At 39.6% G+C, this 15,161-nt stretch overlaps 1 protein-coding gene across 19 annotated transcripts in view; it reads left to right on the top strand.

The window, feature by feature from the left end:
• The window catches only part of epb41l2 (erythrocyte membrane protein band 4.1-like 2), an 87,749-nt gene that overhangs the window by 32,546 nt on the left and 40,042 nt on the right, over positions 1 to 15,161 (top strand). For all 19 annotated transcript variants that reach the window (XM_088932525.1, XM_088932517.1, XM_088932466.1 and 16 more), the window contains exons 3-4: positions 1,540 to 1,755; positions 13,164 to 13,268. In XM_088932525.1, coding sequence (XP_088788651.1) covers positions 1,540 to 1,755; positions 13,164 to 13,268 — 321 coding nt within the window. The remainder of the gene's footprint in view (positions 1 to 1,539; positions 1,756 to 13,163; positions 13,269 to 15,161) is intronic.

Here is a 15,161-nt window from a genome sequence, read left to right as displayed (position 1 = left end):
CTGAGTGGGCCTGGAAGAGTAGGTCTAGAGGAGACGGGGGTTATAGACTGGCGGGAAGAGAGTGCTGGAGAGTGGTAGACAAGGGTGGGTTTATGGAGGTTTTGATAAGCCATGTGGTGTGAATTCTAAGCAAGCCTGAGGGTTTGGAGCTTAAGCAGCTGATGGAGTGTTTCTGGAAGTCGTATCTTAGAAAAGACAAAAACTTGAAACCAGGAGCTATGTGGGATAGGTTGTTAAAAATGAATCTGCATATTTAGAAAAAGGTGGAAAAGAGTTGTTAGGGAAAGAAACTGGAAACAGAAGAGGGCAAGCATCATGAGTGATACCGAGATTCTTTCCTGTAGCTGGAATCCCATCATGTGCAATTTATCATCAAAGTCTGTTTAAAGATTAAAAAATGTAAATACAAATGGTTCTGTTGCTAAATACCAGTTAAAATCTGCTGTCATTATGATATTAGTAGAACGTTTATGCAAACATTGCTACCCCTTGAAATCTAGCAACTCTGATCCATGGGTTTTGCAGGTGGTAGTGAGGTGTAGAAAAAAACAGTCAGCGGACTTTGCTGAGCTCTCCACCTGGCACGGCGTGCAGGCTCAGTTTGGGGCACTGAAATATAAGAGTCAAATTAAGCCAATTGCCTGAACCATGGGTGCTATTTTACGTTTTTTGTAGATTTATTTGGAAAATTAAGAAATAAGGGGCTTATATTCACAGTGTACTTTGATCTTGAAATGTCTTTGTCATGACGTGAGGCATTATTTTTTATATACAAACTAATGCTGATGTGAAGCATTGGAGGAACTTTAAGAGTTCTTCAGCAGCATGCATCTAGTTCATGAAGTTAATGGCCTATTTCTGGCTATATAATAGAATACATGGAGCTTGAAATCTGGTGAAACTTGGATAATTGGAAAATGGAATTTATCCTGTGGTAGAATTTGCACCTAAACATTTTTAAGCCCAAATAAAATGATTGTGGAGAATTCAGTTTCCTTAAGCTTTGCAAATTCTCATGGCAGGCATCCGAAGTTTCTGTACTTATTGAGACAGATTGCTTTTATTTTCCAAGTTGATCCACCCAATGACATCACTTCTACAGTGATTAAGCAAAAATAAACTTTTATTAATGCTCAGAATGTTGTGTGGCAGTTTATGAAATCATATTCTGGAGATTTCTGGACAGTTCACCTTGAGAGTTGATGTGCATTATCATGGACTCCAATAATGGTCCACATCAAGTCAATTCAAGAAGCTTTATTGACATGTCCAATAGTGTTGCCAAAGCATATTCAGTTCAATTAACACAACATCTGTAGACATTTACAATACAGACACATCATAATATATTTACGTACAAACATATGGAGCATTACTGAGAGACGGGTTCAAAATTCCTCAAGCTGTGACAGGAGATCACATGCTGTATTATTATTATTATTGTTATTTATTATTAATAATAATATTATAACCACACACATTAATAGTAATGCAAATTGATTTTTAATAAAGCTTTTCCCTTTTTTAAACACATTTTAGCCTGCAAAGGAGGAGAGGAGAGAAGACACTTTGGATAAGGATACAGAATCGAAGGAGGAGGTGAAGGACGCTGGTGGAGACAAGAAACCAGAGGAGCATGCCCAGAAACCTGCCCTGAACGCTGACAAGCCTTCGGTAAAGCCGCCCAAGAAAATGAAGATGGTCACGTGCAATGTCACCCTGCTGGATGGCACAGATCACCCCTTTGAGGTTGAGGTAAGGTTAATTACACTCACATGCTTTGCTGTCTCATGTGACCTCCAGGTAAACTGAGAGATCACCATTTCCATTTGCTGTTTAAGTGTTCATACCTTCTTTTAAAAAATAGTTAAACATGAATAAATCAATATCTTTTTAAAATCAAACTACATTTATTTGTCAGCATTAGGGTCTAGTTTTCGACCAGGGGTCACACTGTGTGAATGAAGAAAATCCATCCACCCACCCATCCTTCTTCATGATTCCTGGCAAGGGTTGCAGAACCTGTCCCAGAAGTACTGGGTGCAGTTTTTACGTGAGAAGAGCACATAAGCACATGAAGACAATGTACAAGCTGTGGTATTACACGGGGGGGCGTATTCAGTGTGGAGGCGGAGCCCCGGATTAAGGGTGACGTGTTGCCTTAGCAACCACAGCTGTCCTGGCCGATTAAGGACGAGCTGCAGCTGTCAGAGCCCTTTAAGACGCACTGAGCTCCTCCCCGGAGGGACAACAGACCCCGCAAGGGGAGGACTTTCCAGCGGCAGTGTTGGAGGCGATTGTGACCGAGCATTGTGGCCGTCGTTTTTCCTTCATTTTCTTTTCTTTCTGCCTGTTCTTTTTGCCGTGCATCTCCATCGGGGCGGGCTGACCCCTTTTCTCAGCTGGAGTTTGTATTTTGTTTTGGCTTTGCGCTCCCTGCTCTTCCAGGCTGGACCTGGCTAAACGAGCCCAGTCTGGATACCGCTACGCTAAGCGGGTTCTTTTTCTGAAGCTGGACCCCATTAGATAGCGTTAGCCCAGCCTGGACACCTCGCTATACAGCGGCACATTTTCTCTATCCTTTTATTTTATTTATTTTCCATCCTTTTTAGTCCCCCCCCAGAAGGGTCATCGACTTGACCGGTGCTCGCCTCGGCTCCTCCTACTCCCGCACTGTTACAGAGCTGTGTAAAAAAGAAAAGGAGACGGGGCCAGTACCTCTTCTTTACTTAGCGAGGACTCAGTGATAAAGTAGGGAAGTTCTGGGAGAAGGTTACTCATTTGGGCGGCACGGTGGTGCAGTAACTTGCATTGCTGCCTCGCAGGACTCTGGCTCTGGGTTCAATTCCAGACCTGGGGTGCTGTCTGTGTGCAGTCTGTATGTTCTCCCTGTGTTTGTGTGGGTTTCCTCTGGGTGCTCTGGTTTCCAGAGACATGCTAGTAGGTTTGTTAACTTCTGGGAGATTTGGCCTGAATGTGTGTCTGTGTGTGCCCTGCGATGGACTGCCTTGTGTCCTTTACTTTCCAGGACAGACTCCCACTCCCCTGTCACCATGTATATGATAAAGCGGATAGAAAATAGATAGATTGAATGAAGAACAATAGTTATACAGTATCTGTTTCTATTGGCACCTTCTGTGCGTAATAGCAGAATCAGTCATCAGAATTCAAACATTTATAAGGTCGGTTCTGAATTTTAACCCAGTGTGTGAGACCAGGCTTGACTTTTTTTTATAATTTGGAGTAAGGGGAAACAATACCAGAAAGCGTTTTTACCCAGAGAATTAGCTGTCTGTGGGTATAACCACATGTTTTGAAATTGAATTGCTTTTTTTCTGTTCTTGTTCCAGGCAGGAAGGTAATGAAATGCACATCAGTGCGTGCATTTCTGTGCGAGTTAAAGTAAAGCCATGTGACTTAGAGTTTTACCAGTAATCTTTCAGTGGGTCTGTCAGCGTCGGACACAAGGTGATGATATTGAGATTAAGCCATCGTGCTGGAATAATATAATAATGGGAGATGTAATTAGGTACAATAAGTGGAAAAATGACGATCCCTTGAGATGATAGGTCATTCAAATCCCAGCTGTGTTCCGGCAGAGGTCTCAGCTTGCACTGGATGTGATTGGTGCCCGATAAATCAAGATGATGCTTTGCCAACTTCAGACAACAGTAACAGCTCAGCACTCTGCAGGGGCCTGTCTGGCGGCTGGTGTTGTACACCCTGGGCAAGGAAGATTGCCAGTGGCCGGTGTAATCAGCAGATTAATATGCTATTTTATGCCCACCACTGGTAATAAGATGAGACAAAATATTATTTAACGAAAAATAATTTTCTTAGTAATAAGGTATTGAATGGGACTTTCATGTACATGACTTCTGAAATTTCAGCCTCTCAATAGCATTGACAAGTCAACATGAAAGTGTGTTATTCAGTTTTGTTAATAGCGTTGAAAGCCGGAGCGATACAGAGGAAGCATTGCTGCTTGGTAGCACTGGGACTCTGGGGGTCCAGACCTGTGGTGCTGTCAGTGTGGAGTCTGTGTATGTTCTCCCTCTGTGTGGTTTTCCTCCCACAGTCCAAAGTCATACTGGTAGGTTAATTGGCTTCTGGAAAATTGGCCCCACTGTGTGTGAGTGTGTGTGCCCTGTGATGGACTGGCGTCCTGTCCAGGGTGTACCCCGCCTTGTGCCCTTTGCTTGCCAGGATAGTCTCCGGCTCCCCGTGTCCCTGGAAAAAGAGATTTCTACTCTGGATAAAGTGGATAGAAAATGGGTGGATGGATATTGAAAGTAGTAAATAAAACAAACTGACATTTTTAAAAAAAGATGCAGCTTTGAAGCCTTTATTCACGTGGCCTGAAACAGTATATGAAACAATGATCACATTTTTCCGCTTTAAGATGAAACAGCGTGTATGATTAAAACTGGTAGAGAGACAAACAGTAGCTGCTGCCTACAATAGAATTTGGTGCTAAATGAAGGATTGTTTTTTGGCAGTACACAGGCATACACTATTCCGAAAAAGTGAAGGTACTTTTGAAAATAAGTACTATTTTCCTGTTCTTCAGTATTGTACAGTCGCCTCAAATTAGAGTTGGAGTATTAGTTCAGCAATAAGAACAGCAGGTTCTGACATTGACGCATGGTCGCAATGAAATTAATGGGTCACAGGTTCAAGACTCCATCCAGAATAAATACACTGTGCAAGATGATTCAAACTCAAGGGGAAAATGGTGGTGATGGTCAGCTGTGATTTGGAGAGGTAAGTGGATTTGCAATCATTTGTATTTAAGAGATTAGTACTAGGGCTGGGCGATATGGCCAAAAACATTATCACGATAAATATTTTCATATCAGTCGATATCGATAATTATCACGATAAATGTCAAATCATTATTTCTTTCAAGTTTAAAGGCAGATTTTTTCTCCTGAGTGAAAGTTGAAGAAACCAGACAGTTAATTGGTAAATTAAACAACTCTTTATTTTAAGAACACAACAAACACTTGCCAAACAGCAGAAACATTAAACAAATCTGAGGTAGAGAGTATTCAAGTCTTTTTTATGTCAAAATATGCATGAGTAAAATTTACAAAATAAATTTCTTAATAGAAAAATTAAATACTGCAGTGTGATAAAACACACATGGAAGATGGCTCAGACAGACTGCAAAGTTTAAAGTGCTCTGTTTTATGTCTGATCGTAAAAACCCAAAATATCTCCAAATTACCGAAGTTGAATGACCTTTTCTGTAGACGACGTCATCGTCCTTCGAGCTGGTCGTTGGCAGCACTACATTTGCTTCAGTGTCGCTCATTTCTCCACTCTAACTCCAATCCTGTCAGCCACTACCGTGTGGGTCAACACCACCACTTTAGCGGCCCGGTCTGCAACACGCACTCGCGCAAAGCATAAACATTTATATCGAACATTTATCGAAATTTTGTGAAAATTATATCGAGGAAAATTATATTGCGATAATTATCGTTATTGAATTATCGCCCAGCACTAATTAGTACTATATTATTTAATGTAATTTCTGAACCCTCATGTTCTTGTGCACTCTGGGTATCCAGGTCAGCTGCATTTTAAGGTCATTTGAAATCAGCAGCACCTGAAAAGTTGTTAAGTAAGTCTAGTTAAGGACGGGAACCAGATAGAGTGTGAATAAAATCCTGTAGACACTGGCCCCCCAAGTTTAAATTTTGTGTTGTGGATTTCTTTTTACTGCACATTAAAATTGTACTGAGAACTCAAATGAGTTTCTACATTTCAGCTGCTATTTCACTACATTCTTCATCATCTTAGGATGTTTGAGTCTTTGTACCATCCACTGTGTATTTCTAAGTATCACTTGTGTATTGTTGGACGTGTGAGTATATATCTCTGCTTACGTGGACCATAACTGTTTTTTGTTTTGGAGTCCAGAAACTGTAAAGCATGTGCAAAAGTGTCCATGCTTTGCATTTTGCATGTTTCACCATACGCAGAATACTGATGACAAACATTTCTCCAGCACAGATTCCGAGCTGCACAGTGTGAACAGTGCAAGCTTTGTCTTCTGTGGTACAGCTGAGGCATCGGTAAATACAATTGTTAGAGGGTATTCATCCAGAAAATGTGGCATTTTTAGTAAGATGTGTAACATTTGTAGTTTTCTGTAATATTTATAAGGTGTAAAAAAGCTTCTGTTCTTCCTTATGTGCTTTATCTTTATAGTAAATTCTAAAAGGAAATACAAGAAATGTGTTGGAGTGGGGGCTCCAAGCCCTTATTTTGTCTGTTCAGTGAATTTGTTTTTTTTCTCCCCCCCACAGTAAAGTACATTTGTGTTTCGTTAAGAAAGTAATAAAGCTGACATTGCTGTATTTAGAAGATCATTCCTTCTAGCATTTAAAAATAAAAGTTGAACCAGTTTCGTTTAGAGTGGTTGTTTACGTGCGAAACTCATTTTTATTTGTGCTGAACCTGCTCTTGGGTTTCAGCTTGAGAATCCAGCTCTGCCTCTTTTCCCCTCCCTTGACATGTAGCTGCCAGTGCCGGCTCACGCAATTAGTACCCAGTGAGGCATGGTTGTCTCTCAGACCAATTAGAGCACGAAGGCACACGCCTCTGGAGACCTGTCTCCCGGGCCTGGTGGGGACTGGGACCTGCATGGCCGTCGCAGCAATAGGAAAGCTGCATGGCAGAGAATGTAGCATATTGTGGTGGTGCTATTGCAGCCACGTTACTTTCTGATGTGGACAGATGTATACGTGACCTTGTTTTTTTCCCATTTATTAAAAGCCGTAATATAGGAATTTGGAAATAGTCTTAATAGTCCATGAGTCTGTTTGTCTATCTGAACACTATACAATGTCATCTTCTGTCCTATAGGAGAACCTATTTGTAAGGGGACTGTTTTGAGTTCTATGCGGGCCATGTGCTGTAGTAAGGTTTCTTAAAACAAAAGCTCAAGCGCTATACTTACTTAATACTTTAATAATACTATACTTATTAAAGATCACTATTCTAAAATAATGACTATGACATAACTGTACTGCTACTATTGCTGTGTATTTGTAGAAATAAATGTTTAAAAATAGTGCCAGAATAGCTACATATTTTTTTGGAAAATATTTGCTGGCAGGTAGAATATTTAAATTAAAAACCGGGTACAAGTGCTGACAGCTGCTCTTGACCCCAGATTTGAAATTTGTGCAGGAGTTCAGTACTTCATGTCTGATGCCCAGCCAGTCCCAACAGGTCTGCACAGAGAAATAAAATAATTTTCTGTTGCTGTGGAATGGCAGGTTGAAGCAAGAGGCAATACAGAAACCCGAAGGTCAATACAGATAAAATAATGATATATAAATCAAACAGAGCAATGTGGTCAGTGCATTAAATGTCCTTCAGCTGAAATTGTGAAAACTGAAAAACCAAGAAGCCAGAAAAGTCAGAAATTTAATTCAGTTAAAAAGGCCTTCCTTAACATACCAGTAGTGTTTAAATACTGCAACACTCTTTATCATTAAATTTATTAATTATTATTAGTTTAATTTATTTATTGCTAATTATTAGTGTTCACCAATAAATCTGTTAAAAATGATATGTAAGAAGGTGTAATATGCCTACAGAAAGTGGTAAGGTTCTGGTATCCTTTTTGTATTACCAGTTACTTCCTGAGTATTAAATGACCAAAGGTGCAACACTGAAAGCACACATGTGATAAGATGCGTGCTTGTCAATGTGCACAGATGAAAGGTACACAAGCTTGTTGAGGTTAACCACACTGCACACTGGGTGGGAGGGATGCCACTCCAGGGCATTCGGACCCCATTGGTGTGCCCCATCAGTTTCAGCAGCACGGCCAACTGAGGGAAATAACGATCAAGTGAGATCCAGGCACCCACATGGGGAAAAAAACAATCGGCAGGTTTAGATGGATTGTCTGAGCCACCACTTCCATGTAGCAACAATTACAGCTACCCCAAGCAGCTGGGTATTTTAGAAAACCCTTAAACCTGATTAGAGTAGTCAGTTATCCCCATAGTTGTCAAATCCTGGTTCATTGCCACCAGCTTGTATGACACCGTATGTTTATTCGCATGGATCAAGGCCTCTTGAATACTGTCAAAGGGATTTTATTTTTACATTTTGGTTCTTTGTGTCATTTGGCAGTGGTAGGAAAAACATTTTTCATTGAGATCTGTGTGCGAGAACATTTAGCTGTTTTTGGTGGCATAGAGTGCTTTAATAACAGCTTCAGGAGCTTGTTATTACTGATGGTAATCTCACTGTGCAGCTTCTTATTGACAGCATTGGTGGTTACAGCAACATGTGGGTGCAAGTCTCGCAGACATGACATGATATGGACAGCACTGTCTGTCACCGACTTCTCAGCTCCCTAATCTGGAAGCTGCTTTACAGAGGTCATACCTGTGTTCCATGTTGTCAACATCTCTGCCAAGCCATTTTCATGCTTCTGTTAAAGCTCTTGGTTGATAATCCATGTATTAGTCACATTAACCAGATGTAAGGGTATCTGACAGGGATGTGAAATGTATCCACCACAATACCGTGCATACTGTAACTTCCAAGCTTTTGCTCAGAAATACTACAAGTGATGAGGTGACACGACGTCCTGCTCGGTCTCTCACCTTCAGAATGATGGTTAGGCTGCGCTAATCATCACACTTGCCCACACGGACCTCATTGCCCCTGCTTGTAAAAGTCAAATACAGGGTCTCCTGGAAATGTGGGAAGGCAAAGTCGGTCAGTGGCAGACCCCTGGAGGCTGTCGGCAGGAGAGGTGTCTTGCAAGGTGGAAGATGGACGAGTCCTGCGGAAGAAGGAAGTCGGCAGGTTTTCAAGTCATAACATCTTTCATCTTACACCCAACGTGATATTCCTGGGTCTGTCTAAAACTGAGAAAAAGATCTTTGCCACAGTTTGTAAAAATACTCTTACCTATGTATGATATGTTCGTAAATGTCAGGTTCTTGACAAACGGAGACAGGCAGCACTTACCCAATAACCTTTATTATTGGTATCATATCGGTAAAGGTTATGGAACATCACGATGAGATACTTTTTGGGTACCATGAGATTGGATAGAATGTGCTGATGGCTTGGGGAGGTGATGGAATTCAGACTGGATCTCCGATGACTAGATGATGGCAAACAAATGAGTCATGCTCTGTGGTCCTCGGTTTGAATGTTTGTGATTGTTCTTAATCCCTAAAGAAGATGTACAGCACGGACAAATGGTGCAAAATTGATGCTTTGTGTAATTCACAAGCTCTGTGTTGTAGTGAATTGCTTTTGTACAGTATCTTCATAAGCATGGATGTACTTCAATAGAATAATAGTACTTAATAAACCTTGTTGTATCCCTTTCTCTAAATTGAGCAAATAACAGTTAAACATGAAATGCTGTTATACAAATAACCATCAAACATTTGAACTTGACAGAACTAGAAAAATTTAATACAGAAACAAAGACAAATTGGTTTCTCTTTAATACCATCTGAAGTGTACATAAACTTTATCTTGAATAAAAACAGGCTTGTTTAGTATAGTTTACCCATTTAAGCCTTGAAATGACCCTGTTTAAGCAGAACCTATTACCCTCATTGTTCAGCATGTATCTGCCAGAGTCATTAAGAGACGGCCCAGGCTTTTGATTATTCCATCCTGCCAAATTCAATTAGGCATAGTCCTAGTTCATATCTTGGTTTTTCTAAAGGCTTTCCCTACCAAGCCTTAATGTTAAATACATGCTTTTTTCACAGTGGTGCCTATTCTGTGTTCATTGATATGCATATATACTGGTTTGCATTATTAATGGATTTTATGTGCTGCAACATTTGGAGCCAAAAGTGATTCCTAATCATCTATAATAACATTGAGAATAAATCTGAAATAATTAGAAATGAATAGATGTCTACTATCATCTAGTTTTATTTAAATGTTTAAAACATACCAAAAGAACAGATCTACTAACCATGCTGATCTTTTCCATGGTAGAGAAATGGCATGGATGCATGACACCCACTTTCTCTAAATCCCTTGATAGAAAAGAAGTTGGATATCGGAAGATGTTTTAGAGTCCCCAAACCTTTGTGATATCGGTACTCCTGGAGTAGGTCACAGCTTCAGTATTTCAATGTACAGTATATCCACAGTACCCTTGCTCTGGGAAGTATGATCTGTATGTGTACTGAGAGTCAGTAAAACACAACAAATGCTTCAACTACTCATTTAGTGCATTTGTAATGTAAAGATAACAAGCTCATTTTTTTTCAATTTTTGGAATTTCCAAAATCTTCGTTTCTCCAGAAGGTTCCCTGTTGGATTGCTGGTCAGACCGATCAACTGTAATTTGTTTTTCTTAATTGCCTAAGTGGCACCATGGCATCCGTGTTGACTCATTGCTGGACAGTGTTCTGGTGTACAGGTTCCTATGATCACAATCTCAGACAAAGCTCCAGTATTGAGTCCAAGCCACTGCACTAGAAGCTCAGAGCTTTAAGAGCATTGACTTCAATTCTGTCTTTTTGGTTGCAAACCAGATTGAGTCACATACTCATTTCTATATGTCTCATGCTTATCCCCTTTATTAACTGTGTTCCCCAAGTCTCATTTATCCCTGTCTTAAAAAAATCTAGAGTTAAGCTATAACTCAGCAAATCAATTAAATTAAGATCAGTGGAACTTCAGAGCAGGGTGAAAATGTTTTCCTAATCTGACGATAGGATGGCATGGTGATCCAGTGGTTCAGCACTGCTGTCTTGCAGCGCTGGGGCCCTGGGTTCAGTTCCAGACCTGGGGTGCTGTCTGTGTGGAGTTTGTATGTTCCTCTCGCAGTCAAAAAACATGCTGTTAGGTTAATTGGCTTCTGGAACAATTTGGTCCCGGTGTGTGTGCCCTGTGGTGGACTGGAGTCTCTTCCTGTTGCTTGCTGGGCCAGGCTCCAGCTGCCCTGCAGCCCTGTATTCAGGAACGTGGGTAGAAAATGGATGGATGATGATATTGTGACCTGCTGAAGGTTTGCAGTTGTCACATTTTCTGATCTTCATACATGTGCTAAAACATGCCAGAGGAAGTCAATACGTGGAGAGTGTTTTAAAGCTGTAAAAAATTAAATGTAGACTTGGTAATGCAAATAAAACGCTGACCTTCCGTCTAGAAGTGTGTTTCTACATTTTGGAGAGTGATGCAGTAGGGATCAGGTAGGATTAGTTCAAGATGTGAAGTAAATTACTGAAAACATGTAGAAAAAGGTTTGGATTAAATCCATTCAGGAGTAAGTAATATGAGTTGTTATGGGACATTTAATCTAAGAGCTCTCCAAAACCCAGTCATGGGTATCTGAAGCAAATATAAATTAAGTCTCATTAGACAGGACCTGTCTTTGAAGCATCAGTGCGTTTTTATATTAATTTTTCATTGCCTAGGCAGCCAGACATGTATGCCTGACCATACTTTGTGCACTTTAGAACATCTGTCAAAAATCTAGTCCTCTTAGTATACATTATTAATACAGTATGTGTATATGTGAGTTTGTGCAACAGTGGATGTTTGCAAGACTGCTTGTGATTGTTTTGTATTCTCTCCTTTATTAATGTACGATGATGTGTTTTAGCATTACCACGCTCTGCAGTACATCCCGTGACGGACCCAGTCAGATATTTGTGCACACTCATTTTTATCTCCGGTTTCCTGAAGAAATCGGTTTAACATGTTTCACTGCGATGACTGGTTTTTCTTCAGGTGTGATGAGCAGTAGGAACTGAGGATCACATTCAGGCTGATATTCTACTTACAGAGATCACTTCTTTTCATTTTTCTGTATTTTTTTCTCTCCTTCTCTGGAATATGACTTTTTAGAAAATGTAACTTGGAGCCTCTTTGGGTTTATCTTTGCTAGTTTTCACTTAAATTTGTAGCAAGGCAGTACCTTTCACTGTTACCACTGGATGGGAGTTCCTAAACCTCAGTTAATGATTTTCAATAAAGGATTGTCTGTTCTTTATAATGTTTACTCATTTATTTAGGATTTTGTTCTCCAAATGCTTCTTACATCAGCAGAGGGTCTTTGCTTGTTAAATCAATCACACTGCCTCCTTGACTGTCCTTTCCGACTGGATAAGACTGTTTAACAGTAACTGTTGAGATGGGGAGAAAAAGGCTGCAATTAAAATGTTTGATGTTGGGTGTCTTTTCAGGGGATGATTTATTAAACTGGCATACCATAAATATTTTACTCTCTACAAAAACGAACAAAAATGCATCAGTATTCTTTTTTTTTCCAATGTAGCAATCGTTGTTATTGTTCTTTGTCCCTTTTGATTTTCCTGCAGGCCTGGAAAATAAATTGCCTGTGGAGGTAGTGTGTTTGTCCCTATTGTGGAGACCGATTCAGCTCAAATAGTTGTATAATACCATTAGTGTCAAAGGACCTACACACAGATAGTTCACAAAGTTCTGTGGGGATTTTACTATAATGCGAGTGGCCTGTTAAATTCTGCTCTGTTAGCAAATGTCAAAGCTGCCAAGCGGCCATTAAACACAGAACACTGAGCGGGTGTTGAGAATGTTTCTGGGTTTTTTAGTGTTGTATTGACGCCATACGGCAATGCCAAAAATTCAAGGTTGAAGTCAGGAGCGTCTACTTGTTCTACCTTTTTGAATGAAAAAATAAATATCACATTTCACTTTTAAAGTACGTTTTCTGACAGAAAATATAAGAACATAAGGAAGATTAAAAACAAAAAGCCGTTCGGCAGAACTAATAGCACGCTAGATATTGTGAGTTTTTTAATCTAAAAAGATTAAGTTTGTGTTATTTTTTCAGTTAAGTAAATCTTTACAAATGTATTTTTTACAGTGGTTTTCCTGTGTAGTAAATGAGAAGCCTTCTCTGAGAGGAATTGGCATGGTGGTGTTCTTCAGTGGACCAGCCTGTGTTCAGTGCTTCAGTTGCACTTGTGTGACACTAATGTACCTTCCCTTCCAGTGAAGTGGGAAATGAATTAGAAGTTTCCATCTCTGGAAAAGTCAGAAGTGCAAAACCACAGGACATCACTAGTGCAATATTTAATAAATCAACTACCATAACACCACAATGCTATAACTTTTGAAATAATAAATGGCATAACTTTATTTTGTTGTCTTTCTAGAAACGGGCAAAGGGCCTAATACTTTTTCAGAAAGTTTGTGAACATCTCAATCTCCTGGAGAAGGACTACTTTGGACTGGCGTACAAAGACAACACTGACCAAAAGGTAATGTATTATTGGCACTGGCATTCCATTTATAACTAATGTGTGTGAACCGTTTGACTTGCCTGTGATAAGTGGTTAGATACAACTCCATAATAATAATTAAAGGCAAATCAACATCTTTGGGTTGCAGATAAATTACTAGGTAGTGTTTAGGTTGGCAAAATAAGGCTCCTCTTTGCAGGATTCTTTACAGATCCCACTCACAGAAAACCAGTGAATTACAGAACCTAGAGGTATTGTAGAAGAAAACCCACTTCAGCTGATTTATTTTGTATGATTGCAGTGAGTTATCTTCATGCATTATTAAATATTTCAGTCTTATTGATTCAGGAATGGATTTAATTGAAAGTTGGACTCTAAAACTCTACTTTTATTCACTGCATTGACTTGTGGAGGTCACTAGACATTTAAAGACCATTTTATTTGAGTAGTTTGCAAAAGGTGCACAATATTAGTAGTGTGATAATCTTTTCAGGAATTATTTTAATAAGTACATTATGAAACCTAATTACTGAAGAGATTGCTGTTGACAGTCTAGTCAGGTGATTAAGGCTGAATTCTGTATTTCCTGCCTGCACCTTTTGCTGTGACGAGGTCCCTCTGCAAGAGCTTGTGGTCAGGACCTGATTAAAATGACAGCTGTGGAGTTCTGTAAATGTTCTGAAACCTTCTGGATTGGACAAGTCCATGCTGAAATTTTTAAAGGTTAAATTCCTGTTTTTGCAGTTAGGTTTTAAAGCATTACTGAGAGAGGAGGGATTTGTGCTGATTGGTTTGCCATGGAAAATGTGGCAAATCTTTTGCTCACTACCTTATACCTTTCAAGCAGCCGGTTAGCCAAACTAAGGTAGTCATCACACACAGTCCAATCATGATCATATTCCGGCCACTTAAGAGGGAAATCAATAGCACATCCATTAAAAAAAATGCAAAAGACCGAAAAGACAAGCAGGATGGCTGATTTCTCCAGTCTGAGCTCAGTGCAGAACTGCATCCCTGGTCATAGGAGCAGCTGTTCTTTATCTGCTCGGCCTTCCATTACATGGACACAAGTTTCTTGAAGTCCTTGCCCTCTCTAGCCTGTGTTGCCACAGCACTGTAGCTTTCTAAGTCCCTTGTGGGCCAACTTTTGTATTTCTGCTTTATTTGGCGTAGGAGAATGAGAGCTAGGAAGCCTAACTGAAATGTTGAATTAAGCGAAAGGTTTGGGTTTAAAAGAGAACGAATACTGTAATATATCATGTTCATGGTACAGAGTTATGGGATACTCCATGTGTTTTTCTCAATCTGTGTTAATCTGATTTAAAGTCTTATAATCGTTTCCATTTGTACCCAAGCCCCTGATATAAATCAGCCTTTTAATAAACCTTACTTTAATTTGTTACCTCTTTATGAACACAAATCGATTCAACATGTACATGAGTACGGCAGGAAAAGTACAAAGTGGAGTACAATTTGTGAAAGTTTCAATAGTTTACTTTTTTTTGTGTGCAGGTGCTCTAAATCTCATCATCTCCTAAATATACCATCCCCAATATGCCATGATACCTTAAATTGACTAAAAGTTTTAAAAATGTTCATCTTCAAGCCAGATCTCATTGAATGTTATTTTTATATACTACTGTATGTAACAGCCTTCATAAGACAGTTGTTGTTCTGTATGTTGGAGCAAGGAAACTAAATATCATTCTCCCTTATGAATTTACATAACAAACATGAACTCCATCTTATGTGTCTTGGGAGCCAATTGCTGTGATTACTCTTGGTTATGTGTTTTGTGAATTAGTATTGTGTTTTATGTGGGTAAAAACACAAGAGAAACATTTTTGTGGAAGATTGTTCTGGAGTTGCACCAATATGCACCAATATGGAACTGTATGCAATATCCAGTGT

Source organism: Atractosteus spatula, chromosome 2, assembly GCF_055471065.1.
Source record: "Atractosteus spatula isolate fAtrSpa1 chromosome 2, fAtrSpa1.hap1, whole genome shotgun sequence".
In the NCBI taxonomy this organism is placed as follows: domain Eukaryota; kingdom Metazoa; phylum Chordata; class Actinopteri; order Semionotiformes; family Lepisosteidae; genus Atractosteus; species Atractosteus spatula.
The sequence above is the reverse complement of the archived record's forward strand: the minus strand, read 5'-3'. Positions and strand labels throughout refer to the sequence as shown.